General features: G+C 45.5%; 1 protein-coding gene across 4 annotated transcripts in view; it reads right to left on the reverse strand.

Moving 5' to 3' along the window:
• LOC134980612 (protein transport protein Sec23A) overlaps positions 1–13,740 on the reverse strand; it is a 265,943-nt gene that overhangs the window by 14,255 nt on the left and 237,948 nt on the right. For all 4 annotated transcript variants that reach the window (XM_063947502.1, XM_063947500.1, XM_063947503.1 and 1 more), the window contains 2 exons: positions 13,416–13,502; positions 13,136–13,291 (listed from right to left, as the gene is read on the reverse strand). In XM_063947502.1, the coding sequence (XP_063803572.1) occupies positions 13,136–13,291; positions 13,416–13,502 (243 nt within the window). The remainder of the gene's footprint in view (positions 1–13,135; positions 13,292–13,415; positions 13,503–13,740) is intronic.

The following is a 13,740-nucleotide window of genomic DNA, read 5'->3' on the forward strand; positions in this document are numbered from 1 at the left end:
TGTTGAGAGTCGTCTTCTTTGCGCTGTATTGCTCCTTGGGCATGAGCAAATAGCTTTGTCTGAGCCATCAGATTTACAAAAAATGTTGGGCTAGCGTGAGTTTAAAAGTACTAGGGAAACTGGGGATCCATGGCAAAGTTCATCAAGTGTCCATATTTAAAGTTGTCAAATCTTCTTCTTTGGTCAATCCGTTGTCTGTATACATCTCGTCTCGTCAGCTTCCTCGTCCAAGGGGGTCTTTGTATCTTGGAGAAAAGCAGAAAAACAGGTGAAAGAAACGGACCGTATAATCGCAATTTCATCACATTCTGGTTTCTATCATTGGGTCATAAATCAAATCCAGGTTAATTACGGTTTCCTCACTCCTCAAGCTCATCACTTTTGTACTTTGTTTGCACCTCATTAAAACCTGCCCGCATCTAAATATCAATCCAATCGATATAACGACACCCAAGATACATAGTAGAAACTTTCCAACATCCATTATGACTCCTTGAGCCCAGTCTCCTAAACCGGAGAACCAATTTCGCGGGTTCAACCATGACACCCAACCAGTCAGCTCATTACCTACAGCAGCAAGGGTGAGATTGTGTTTTCGACGAAATTCCCACTTTAGTTGGAGAATATCGTCCATCTTTTGGTCTATGACCTCTACCGGATCCTCGGTGCTATTTGTGATATACGTGCAACACTTTATGCCGTACTGTGTTGCCAATGTAACACAATATCCGCCTGTTACTGCTGTAAGATAATTAAGAACCATCCTATGCTGAACTAGTTCTGTTTTGTAAGCTTGAAGTTCTCTTCCAGTGTATCTAAACGTGTCATCATACATTTCAGTGATATTATCTAACAAATTGGCGAGTGCGGAAATGTATCTATAATTCATCACACCTCGAGCGGTGCGAGTGAAATCTAACGCTACCAGAACCTGAATCCCGGTGGATTCATGGATAAGATCAGAGGCCGGATGCTCTAACCTTTCTGACAGTTGTCTTTTAACTCGGTGCTCGTAATGAGTGTGAGTATAAGGAGCTTGGGCACCACGGTGTATGTCCTTCATTTTGTCATGTGTAACAGTCATCACTTCAGGCAATACTTTTCCAATATAACACAATCCTTCAGAGTTTGGGGCAAGCCACTTGTACGCCTTTCTCCCGCATATGAAATATGCATCATCGGGGAGAACATATGGGACGGAGAAGGACATGACCATGTTACAAACCTTCCAGGTGAAATCTCCTGACCCTAATTCTTCCATCTGCCTAATGCACGTATCGGTTTGTACGATATGTGCACAGTATCCTGGTGATACCTCTCCAACTCTAGTAATCCTATTTCCTAAGGTATATCGATACCGGAAAGATTTTCCTCTACTGGCTATGTGGCGTACGAGCTCTGTATCTGTAGGCATTCTATCTGCTCTATGTGAAAAGGTCATGGTAAGGTTGCTCCATGACACTTCCCAATTTCCCGGTTTTCTGGGATTGGAGATGTTAAAACATATGAGGGACCTATCCACATGGTATTGGTGGAGCTTCAAACTAGGAGGGCTGGAGATGTTAAACCTCCGATCCACCGGTCTCCCACCACTTAGCTCAAGTACCTCCCCTAACGTTAAAGGGAATGGTACTAGCCCTGATTTGCTGTGACCCTGAGGTACTTGAGAGCATACCCAACAATCTGTTTGGTTTAACACGTTACCCACTAGAGAGTGATAGTCACTCAATGGATGCCGGTCCATATGGATATTAAAACTAGATTGGCATTTCTTTATGCATCCATCTTCAACCAGATTATCACAGAGCCTACAGATACAATTTTCTTCAGCTAACAATCCATCACAATTTCTTCTATCGGATCGTTTTCTGATACTCGCCTTTGCTTGTTGGTTTGGTTGATCTTGGAAAACTACGCCTCCATCATCATAATCGGAACCCATTCCAGAACCTCTCTCGACCTCTATGGTACTCTCGCCGGAACAGACTGCTCTGGTCAACATCATGGTTAACATCAAAATCCGGATCACAGTCTCTTGGGGCAAGTCCATCTTTGAGGAGGAAATAGAGAAGAATGAGAAGGGGGGAAAAAGAAATTTTAAGGGAGAGGGGATGGGAAGTGGGGAAAACAATAAAAGGGAGAGGGGAGTCGACAGCTGCTTTCGATCTTCAAGGCTCAGGAGCCGCCTCAGTCCTCCTGGAACAGACACTCCAGTGATACAACCTCTACCGTCTGTTCCTTGTCACGGGACTTCTCTGGATCAGCAACCTTTTTGCAGTGGGATGAATGGACCCAAGTCTCTCTCTCAGCAACCTTCAATGCTGTGGTGCTGGTCAATAAGACCTGGTATGGTCCTTCCCATCTATCAATAAGACAACCTGAGCGTAGAAAATTTCGTATCATTACATAATCCCCAGGTTCAATGTCATGACAATTACTATCTGGTAAATCAGGAATCACCAACTTCAGATTATCATTTTGATTCCTCAACTGTTTACTCATGTTAATCAAGTACTTTACAGTTACTTCATTGTTACATTTCAAATCATCCTGAGGGTTAATCATGACATGCGGTTGTCGACCAAACAGAATTTCAAAAGGAGACAGATTAAGAGGGGACCTGGGAGTGGTTCTGATGCTATACAAAACAATAGGTAAAGCTTCTGGCCACGTCAATCCTGTCTCTGCCATTACTTTACTCAATTTATTTTTAATAGTGCTGTTCACTCTTTCGACCTTCGCACTCGCCTGTGGACGGTACGGAGTGTGCAGCTTGCTATCAATTCCCATCAACTTACACATTCCTTGAAAGACATCACCTGTAAAATGGGTACCCCTATCACTTTCAATGATTCTAGGGATACCATATCTACATACAAATTCCTGCACAATTTTCTTAGCTGTAAACATAGCGGTATTTGTAGCTGCTGGAAAAGCCTCGACCCAATTCGAGAAAACATCTATACAAACAAGTACATATTTCAAATTTCGACATGGGGGTAATTGAATGAAGTCAATTTGTATTACTTGGAAAGGGCCGCCGGCAGGTGGGATATGGGATGGTTCTGTAGGTATTGCCTTTCCAATATTCTTTCTCAGACAGGTAAGGCATGACATTGCTCTTTTACTCGCATGAGAGGAGAATCCTGGGGCGCACCAGTATGCTCTTACCAATTTGCACATCCCCTCCTTGCCTAGATGAGTCAGCCCGTGAGCTGCTTCAGCCAGACATGGAAGGTATGCCCTGGGGGCCACTGGTTTACCATGTCCATCCGTCCAGAGCCCTGAGGACTCCTGGCCATATCCCTTTGCCTTCCAGACTGCTCTTTCCTGTGTGGAACACAGATTCTGCATCTCACACAACTTCTGTGTGTTGATGGTATTAAATACCATCAACTGTGTGGTGTCTGTCCGTGTGGGGGTAGCAGCTGCAAGCTTTGCGGCTTCGTCTGCTCGGCTGTTACCAAGGGATACTGGGTCTTGGCTATATGTATGTGCTTTGCATTTGATAACAGCCACTCTGTCGGGTTCCTGTATCGCTGTTAGAAGCCTTTTTATGTGAGCTGCATGCGCTATCGGTGTACCAGCTGCCGTCATGAAATTTCTGAGACGCCATAGCGCTCCGAAATCATGTACTACCCCGAACGCGTATCTAGAATCGGTGTAGATATTGGCAGACTTACCCTTAGCCAATTCACATGCTCTGGTTAGGGCGACCAGTTCAGCAACCTGGGCTGAGTGAGGTGGGCCTAGTGGTTCCGCTTCTATGGTGTCTTGGTCATCTACGACTGCGTATCCAGTACACAAGTCTCCCGAGTCTGACTGTCTGTGACAACTACCATCCGTGTAGAACGTGAGTTCTGCATCTTCCAGTGGATTGTCACTGATGTCAGGCCTTGCGGTAAAATTTTGGGTCAAATATTCCATACAATCATGTGCATCTTCCTTTGCATTAAATCCTCCTTCCCCATCACTCTCACCTCCCACCCTTTGTGCCTGTCCAGGCACACCTGGGAGAAATGTCGCAGGGTTTAATGTACTGCATCTCCTTATGGTGATGTTTACGGGGGCCATTAATGCCAATTCCCATCTTGTAAACCTTGCTGATGAGACGTGTCTGGTTTGGGCAGAATTCAATAAGGCAGATACCGCATGCGGTGTATGGATTGTGAGGTTGTGGCCTAGCACGACATCTTCGCTTTTTGTCACTAGCAATGCTATCGCCGCAACGCTACGCAAGCATGTGGGGAGGGATCGCGCTACCGTGTCTAGCTGAGCGCTGTAGTATGCAATTGGCCTGCTGGCATCACCGTGTTTTTGTGTTAGTACACCTGCTGCGCACCCAGCACTTTCTGTTCCGTATAGTTCAAAGGGTTTCCCATAGTCTGGCATACCTAGTGCTGGTGCCTGCGTTAGGCACTGTTTGAGTCTCTCAAATGCTGTTTCGGATTCGTCTGTATGCGAAATCCGATCAGGTTTGTTTGACGAGACCATTTCCTGCAAAGGTAGCGCCAATATGGAAAACCCTGGGATCCAATTACGGCAATACCCACACATTCCTAAAAACGTCCTGATCTGTTGCTGGGTTTGTGGCAGTGTCATGTCTCTAATGGCTTGGATTCTATCAGCGGTCAGGTGTCTCAGTCCTTGTGTTAGACAGTGTCCCAAGTATTTTACCTTAGCTTGGCATAATTGCAACTTGTCTTTGGAGACCTTGTGACCTGTGTCTGAAAGATGAAACAGGAGCTGTTTCGTATCCTTCAGGGATGCCTCCAATGAATCAGAACAAAGTAGTAGATCATCCACGTACTGTATCAACACTGATCCACTTTCCGGTTGGAAAGACTGTAAACAATCATGCAAAGCCTGAGAAAATATACTTGGACTATCTATGAAACCTTGGGGTAACCGAGTCCACGTGTATTGGACTCCTCTGTATGTGAATGCAAACAAATATTGGCTGTCAGGGTGCAGAGGTACTGAAAAGAAAGCGGAGCAGAGGTCAATAACAGTGAAAAATTTGGCAGTGGGAGGAATTTGCATTAGGATGACAGCTGGATTAGGCACTACGGGGAACTGACTCTCAACTATTTTGTTAATCCCCCTTAGATCCTGCACTAGCCTGTAACCCCTCCCCCCACTCTTTTTAACAGGGAAGATGGGACTATTTGCTGTGCTGGACGTTCTTACTAGAATGCCCTGTTGTAGCAAGCGCTCTATTACGGGAAAAACTCCTAACTCCACCTCTGGCTTCAGAGGATACTGTGGGATTTTTGGAGCTATCCTACCATCTTTTACTTGCACAACTACTGGAGCTACATTTGCCATTAATCCAGTGTCCTGTCCATCTTTTGTCCAAAGCGACTCTGGTATCTGAGATGTCATCTCTTCTACTTGGGATGGATTCCTATTTGTCATAATGGAATGTGACATTAATTTTGATGGGGAGTCTAACATGTCTCGTACTTCCTGAGCGTGATTCTCAGGGATGTCCAAGAATACACCTTCAGGAGTACAATAAATGACGCAACCCATTTTACATAGTAAGTCTCTACCCAGGAGATTAGTTGGTGCAGATGCAGCCAGCAAAAAGGAATGCTTGGTATGCAAAGGCCCTATTGTAATCTCGGCTGGTTTGCTAACAGGGTAGTGCTGGACTACTCCTGTTACTCCCATGGCTGGAATTGTCCTACCAGTGGTTCTCATGCCCACTGTCGAATTTATCACTGACTTGGCCGCCCCTGTGTCTACAAGAAAGTTTAAAGTTTTACCAGCTACATTGATTGCAATCTCTGGTTCGCTTCCAAGACTGGCAATCAACTTAACTGGCTGCAGATTACAGGTATGGCCACACCCCTATTGGGTATGCTGACCTCCCTGAATCCCGCTGGCAGCAACTACTTGTGAGGGAGTTAGCTGGGAACTACCAGAGGCATGCCAATCTCTGTTCGGGGGATATCTTTTTGTTTCCCCTGTATGTGGCTCAAAACTCCGCCTCTGTGGACCCTGCTCCCAATGTCGTATGTTGTGTTGTTGTCTAGGGGGTTGAAAAGACCTTTGTACATTCTTTGTTCTACATTCTCGTGCAAAGTGTCCCGGTCTGTTACAAGAAAAACATGTTATTACACTTGCCTTACCCACAGGATTCGGTGGTACATACGCAGGCTGCCTTGTGGTCAGCGCCTGTATACTTACGGACATCAACTTATCACTTTGCGACTCCCTGTGCCTAGTGATATTTCTGTCGTGATCAATAGCAGCCTCTCTCAAGGTGGACACTGACAGACCTCGCCAACATGGCTGCGTGGTCTGTACCCTAGCTTTTAATGTTTCTTTCAAACCATCCATCAGTACAGATACTGCTACTTCTCGATGGTTTGGGTTGGTCTTAATGTCTTCTATACCAGTGTACTTTGCCATTTCTAATAGTGCCCGGTGAAAATATTCTGTTGCCGTTTCGGACTCCTTTTGCTTAATGGAAAATATTTTATTCCATTTAACAACGGCAGGGAAATACTCTTTTAGCTGTAAATTTATCCTTTTTACATTATCCTTGTTGTACACGTCTGTAAGCGGTACATCTTTATCCAATGCACAATCAGCTAAAAACTGAGTTGCATCAACATTGGAAGGTAAACAAGCTCTTAGCAGTATCTGCCAATCCTTGTTGTTGGGTTCTACAGTGTTACCTAAATCCCTGATGTATTTTTGGCTAGCAACTAAATCCTTCCTGGGGTCAGGAAATTCGGACACTATTGTTCTTAATTCCATTCTGGAAAATGGAGTGTACATGGCAATGTTCCTTATGGGAGTGGCTCCAGACACATCTGTTTTTCCATTGGGAACTGCTATTACCCTTACAGGAGCAATTCTAACAGTCTCTTCCTGTGTAGATTCTACAGCTTGTTGTGGTACAATTGTTTCAGTGTAGTGCATGGTGCCGTACTTACCCGTTGACACGACCTCACCTATCCCTCCGCTAGGGGCTTTCACTAATCTCGTGGGTGTCGCTGTGCCTACTGTGGTCTCTGCTATGGTGGCTGCAAGAGAGAGAGCTGAAATTGTTGCTGAATCGTCTTCTTGATCACACTCCTGAGGAAGGTTCAAAACAGGGTACATCTTGCACGGGTTAATACTTGCATGAGTTATTTGGTTAACATCATTAACATTTACAGTGTTACTAAGAGTTTGTGTTTTACAACCCAGTGCGTTTCTCTCCGCAATCAACTTCTCTCCTGCAATGTATGGTGGGGGAGGAGCTGTGGCAATCAACTTCCTGACTGCCCCAGATCCTGCCGCCAGAGCCAAACCTCTCTGTATCTCACCTTCCTGGTGCCATAACTGTAAATAATCATGATGCTGAATTCGTCTCTTTGCTGATTTTACGAGACATATCCTCCTCCTTAAATTTTGTAACACTTCTGGACTAAAGCTACCTATTCTTGGGAATTTGTCCCTGTCTTGTACAGTCATTCTCTCCCATTCATCACATAAAGATTCGGTGTGAATTCCATATTTTTCACACATTACATATCGTGCCGACCCAACTGGTCGGTTCACAGAATCAACCTGAACCAGGGTTGATCGCCCCCTACCTGAGCAACTGGCCCCCATAGTCTGCAGGTGTTGCTTAGTCCTCCTTGGATCTCTGTATCAAGGTTTTCAGCAAGCCTTTTCAGACAACCAAATTACTCCACAGTAGGCCGGCGGTGGCGGTTTACCGAGTACCCCACTCACTCGCCCACCTCGACCAATACGACCTGATCACACCGACGTGGTGCTGGCGTACTCGATACAGGGCCCCTATGGAACCTTCAGTTTACTGGAACATATGAGGGTTACCCGCAGGACACTTACTCTTTCCAGTAAAGGTGGGGTTGTTAGATAGTTCCTGAGTGACCAGCGAACTTCCCTTCCAAAAATAAAAAATTACACAAATCACGTCAGAATGTACAAATAGCGTTTGTGACCACTTTACTCTAATGGTATTAGGTCAGATCACTAACTACTGCACACAATTACGTGCGGTCCAATCGTTCAGTACACGAGCACTACTTGTCATGTACTGAAAGACCAATGGAATCGATGTTTCCGGCCGCGATTCCTTCAGCAAGAGCTTATGGCCTATATGGGTTCTGCACCAACACCCCAGGCGTTGTGCCACTGGACTTTTATAGCGGACCTTTTACCTTACGACCTCCTGGTCTTGTTCCTTATGACCTCCTGGTCTTGTTACTTATGACCTCCTGGTCTTGTTACCTTATGGTCCGCTATACTCTAATGCTCAAATATTATTTAACCAGGGATGCCTCCCTGGCCACCGTATATGTCACTTACACGTATGTCCCTTGACGAGTACCCGGCTTTCCTTTTGGTTCCACCTTAAAGTTATATAAACTTTTGTATACAAAACACACTCACTCAACACATGTACACTTTGTTTCTATATCTATTTCTGCGCAGAAATTGTCTTTAGGCCAAAAGTGTTACCAATTAGGAGCAGGATCTGTTAAACTAAATTTCCGATTTTCCAAAAATAGATTTGCGTTATTTACCGCTTCGCGTTATCTACCGCTGTGCGTTACTTATCGCTTTTGCGCTAATTATCGCTTTGCGCTAATTCAACTTTTCGTGACTTGGGCTACGTGGGCGTAACCAGACGCTACGTTGCGTAATGTACGCTGCGTGCGTCTGCCTTTGGATTGCGTACGCTAGTCTTTGTTAGCGACACGTGTACGAAATGCAAAGATCCACCGTAACACAATATATATACTTTTATCAATGTAAATGATCCCTGATCATCTACCGCAATCCACACTGACTGCCTTGTATCTCAGACAAACCGTGTATTTGTTCTATACTTTAACTATTACCTCTACTATGCAATAACAGCAAATCTCTTTTTAGCACTTTCTATCAACTATAAAAAATTGGCAAACAGGAATAGTGATATACGAAATTTGAAAAAGAAATGCAGATAAATGTATGCGTACGCAAGACAAAAGAAAAATAAACAGTTTTAAAAGACACAAGCGTTTTGTTCTTACTTCCGGTTACCGGGTTCCTTCAGCACTCTTTGTCTAAGCGAAGCAGACGCTTATCCCGCCAGCACTATGAGACAATCTCCCACCCTTTGCTGGGGGATAATGTCTGCTGATCTACCTAGTGCAGATGTGAGAAGTATAGGACGAGCCCGCAATTGAGAATGCTAAATTCCTTGTCGTATAAACTACCCTTTATGAAGCTAAGAACACTGTACGCTGATTACTTAAGAAGTACCGTAATGGTACGCTATTGGCGTAGCGATCGCTCAGCCGTAGGCGAGACGCTCAAGCGTCACGTTCGCTCACGGCCCAGTGATCACAGAACACGTTATTGGTTATGTCTAGGGGAATGATTCGCTGTAGCGTAGCATACGCTCGAGACCACGAGGAGGTCACCAGCGATGCAGACGCTTACAACACTATACCTTTATGTTAAAACCTTATACCAATGAAATACACTGAATACCTTAATGTGAGTACAGGGTGTAAGTGCAACCTTGTGTAACCTGACTATCTACAAAGCTGCTTGAGCGTCACCGACGCTCAAGTGAACACTTATCACTATAGAAAATACACAGATACTGGTTTAGGTTCCAAGGCCTATTAACTGTATTATGTCTAATATACTTGTAAAAGGGGATAACAGTACATATGATACACTACAATATAACAGAGACTTCCTAACCACAGAACTAAACAACAAATACAAAAAGACAATACTACACTGACCTAAATGCAATACAATACAATACTATCTAATACAATACAATACTAGCCTAGTCTAGGGGAGATATGAGAGAACAGAACAGAGAGAGAGAGAGAGAGAGATATGAGATGAGAGAAATTGGCTCACAGAGAGACAATGATAACGGAGAGAAAACTTACGCACAAAGGGTATGATCGCCTGCGCCTCGATATCCAGCTCCCGGTTATCAGCAGATAACCGTTGATGAGAGAGTGAGAGCTGGATGTGGTCGGCCTGCCTATTTATGCCCCACACACAATGCAATCTCCTGGTCCTACAATCCCATTGTCCATTGGCCGAAGGAATTCGGCCCTGTATCATAACAAAAGGTCATAGGGTGATTCATACAGGTGGGCTGTGACGATTTCCAACAGCTCAGGTGGGTGGGAAACTGGGTTTCCCGCCGCATACCTGAGTATGTGTAATTAATAGAAATGGACATAAACTTCTTATATCCATAACTATTCGCACGAGCGATTAATACGCTCCAAACCAACACCGGAATATTGCTAATTAAATACTCTTCCGATGGGTACCAAACACTGCTGTATGATTCCTGTTAGACCCTTCGTACGATATAAAGAGGGATTCCTCAGCTCTGGGACATTGTATTTTAACCAAACTTTCAGAATCTATCAAAGGGACCATGATCTATAAACTACATTAATTGTGAACATTTGTAACGAATGAGTCGCACGCTACGACTACATAAACTCTACCGTAAATACGCATACCGCGCCTGCGAGTGCACGTTATTGCGGGTATGCGCATCCACGGGAGAGCGCACGCACGCGCAGCGCGGACCAGTGTGCGGTGCAAATATGGCAACGTGCATTGAGACATTTTTCTGACTTTGACAGTAATCAGAATGTTTAGGCCTTCAGGGTACCACCCTATAAAGACCAACAGGACGTTCACAGAGGCTTAAAGTTTCAAGGTCATGGGTCGCTGGTCGACACAACTACGGGTCAAAAGGTCGACATGAGTTTTTTTACTTTTTTTTGGTGGCGTTTTCTTCGTAAAGTGACGGGGAACCCCAATTAGTGCACCGTGTCCTCTTGCATGGTTACCGTTCCCAATTGTAGTCATCGTGGATCGCAAAGTATGAAAAAGTTCAAAAATATATATTTTTTTTAAACTCATGTTGACCTTTTGAACTGTCGACCTAATGACCGTATCCCAAGTTTCGGTAATATAATTTCTAGTTCCACTCTTCCTTTCACACTGTGCACGATGATGTTCAACACTTTATTTTTACATTTATATTCAAATTTAGTCTGAAGCCCTTAGTGGAGCGCGCACGCACAACCCGGGAGGCCCAGTGAGATTTTAACAGCATCACAGGGCTGCGATTGCCTCTGCCTGAGTGACAGGCAGAGGCAGTCGCGGGGCGGGAAGGGGCATGCCAACGGCGTTAGAATGCTGTTGGCGGGGCACGGTGAAGACAACGCAGGCATATCCAGATTGTTACGGGCAGTGGTGGCTGTGTGACGTCACACGCAGCCGCTGCATCCTGGGACATGGCAGGTAGCCGCCTGCCAGCGCAGCTAGGCTGTGCAGGCAGGGAGCTACTCGCCGGATGCGAAAGTAACGCCGTCGTGCGATGCTTTTGCGCTCTTGTGGGGGGAGAGGGGGGGGGGCCTGACACGCGGGGGCAGTCAGTTTTTTGACCACCAGGATGCCAACGTTTTAATCAGAAGGTAACAAATGTAGTGTCCTTGCAGGTGCCGCCATATTGACTGTAAAGCTACCTTAGCTGAGAATGTTCTGTATGTGTATGTAACAGAATGTTTATTAAAGGGAACCTGTCAACAGGCTCTGTAGTCCCATTGTATATATACTGTACATCGCATGGCACCTTTTGCGCAATACATTTATTAAAACACATGGGGCTGGATGTAATGGAGTGCGAGACCGCCGAAGCTCCGAGATTCCGGCCGAACTTGTACATTGTACCAACCTGGTTTTGCCTTGTAAATGTTTGCTGCTATAACATTTTTTACGAGTATGACAAGAATCTCGGCGCTCCGGCCGACTCGCACTCCCTTACATCCGGGCCATGGTGATACGCAGCTCCTTCATACGCCACTGGTCCCTCACATTACCAGTGCAGGAGGAGAAAGCAGAAAGAGTAGCTCTCTCCAAGGCAGATGGGGCCACAGCCAGCATATAGGGCATGTATATAGGGCAGTACGGATGTGCCATGTATATAGGGCAGTACGGATGGTGTAATGGTTAGCATTACTGCTTCACAACACTGAGGCATGGGTTTCTTCCGGATATTCCCGTTTCCTCCCACAATCTACAAATATACTAGTAGGTTAATTGGCTCCCAAGTCCAACAAAGACTACCCATAGTGTGCAAGTGTGTGTACATGGGCAGACATGGGCCAGGAGGTTCTTATCTGCCCTCTAATTCTATGTTTCTATATTACAAAAAATGGAAATCCAGAACCTGGTCACACATTCCCTTTACAGGAGTAATGTCATCCCAAACTATTATACAACTGTTATATACTTTGTTATATTGTCTTTACTAAATGCAGGGCCGGTGCAAGGTTTCTCTGCACCCTAGGCAAAACTTCTGCCTACTGCCCCTTCCCCCTACCCACCCTTCAGATGAAAGGCATGCTGCTCTCACCCCCTCCCCCTTACTCTGATAAATGTCTGCTGTTCTATCCCGCCGAACCATCTTTGTGCATGGTGTTGCTCATCCCCCTAGACTGTGTGCATGCCTACTCCTCATCTCCCCCCCCCCCCCCCTCACCACACTGCTGCTCTCGTCCTCTTTCCTTATCAATGCAGAGAATGCAATGTACAGCCACCGTACCTGCATGCTGCAGTGCAGAGTTGGTACTGTGGGTGAAGTGATAAAGTGGAAGGTGATAAAGGACCAGCCATTCAGCTCCTAACTGTCATTTTTCAAACCAAACCTGTGACATGGAAGTTAAAACCTGATTGGCTGGTACTTTATCACCTTCCACTTTATCACTTCACCGTGATTAATAAATCTGCCCCTGAGTAATCTGTGAAAGAGCTTGGAATGAAGAGCAGTGCTGCATGTCACCCCCAGCCAGGACTCCAGGAGCTGTCAAAGTTACTGCCTGTGCCGGGTGGAGGTGGAGCTGGAGGCTGCAATACGGGAGCTTAGCAGTCGCGGCTACTGTAAGATAAGAGTTCTGGGGGATTGCAGCAGCTGGGAAAGGTAGGACCGTGCAACCTTTTCAGGCAACTGTAGCAGGACGCCCCCTCTGGTCCCGGTACCCCTAGGCAGCTGCCTAAAGCTGCCTAGTGGAAGCTCCGACCCTGACTAGATGTACCCCACTCCCTCTTTCTGTGTACTTACTTGGCTCCCTCCATGCTCAGTGTCTATGTAACGTGGCATCGGGAAACGAGAGTGAAGAATCTCCTGCCCATCATCCACCGGGGCTTGTAACAAGTGTCGGAAGTTGTCATACTCAGGCATGTCCTGGTAGCCCGCCTTCCTCCACTGTGCAATGGTCTGTAAGGTAATCATTCATTACTATTTGCGTTGATTTAGTCACAAACAAGCACAACAATAAAGATGGAGATCTGAAAAACCGGAATGTTGTTTTACGATGCAGCGTGGTTCTGGATGCACTCACCTCACCATGGTAAATAAGAATCTGGAAAAACGTGTCCATCAGGAGGATCCGATCTGGGAGGATACTGCTGCTATCTAGTAATACCGGCTGCAAAACACAAAAAAGAAGTGTGAATGAGTATTCAGTTACCATAGCGACATTTTCATTTGTTTCGTTCTTCATATGTATATCCATTTTTAAACTTTCATTTTATAACTAGCCTATACATTGATGAACACCATACCTCTATGGGGAATAAGCCGGGGGTTCTACCGCATAACCTTGCTCCCAGGTGAAGTGCTGGGGGCTATTTACTTACAGGCCTGCGATTAACCCACGACTTGCC

This window comes from Pseudophryne corroboree, chromosome 12 (genome assembly GCF_028390025.1).
Source record: "Pseudophryne corroboree isolate aPseCor3 chromosome 12, aPseCor3.hap2, whole genome shotgun sequence".
Taxonomy (NCBI): Eukaryota; Metazoa; Chordata; class Amphibia; order Anura; family Myobatrachidae; genus Pseudophryne; species Pseudophryne corroboree.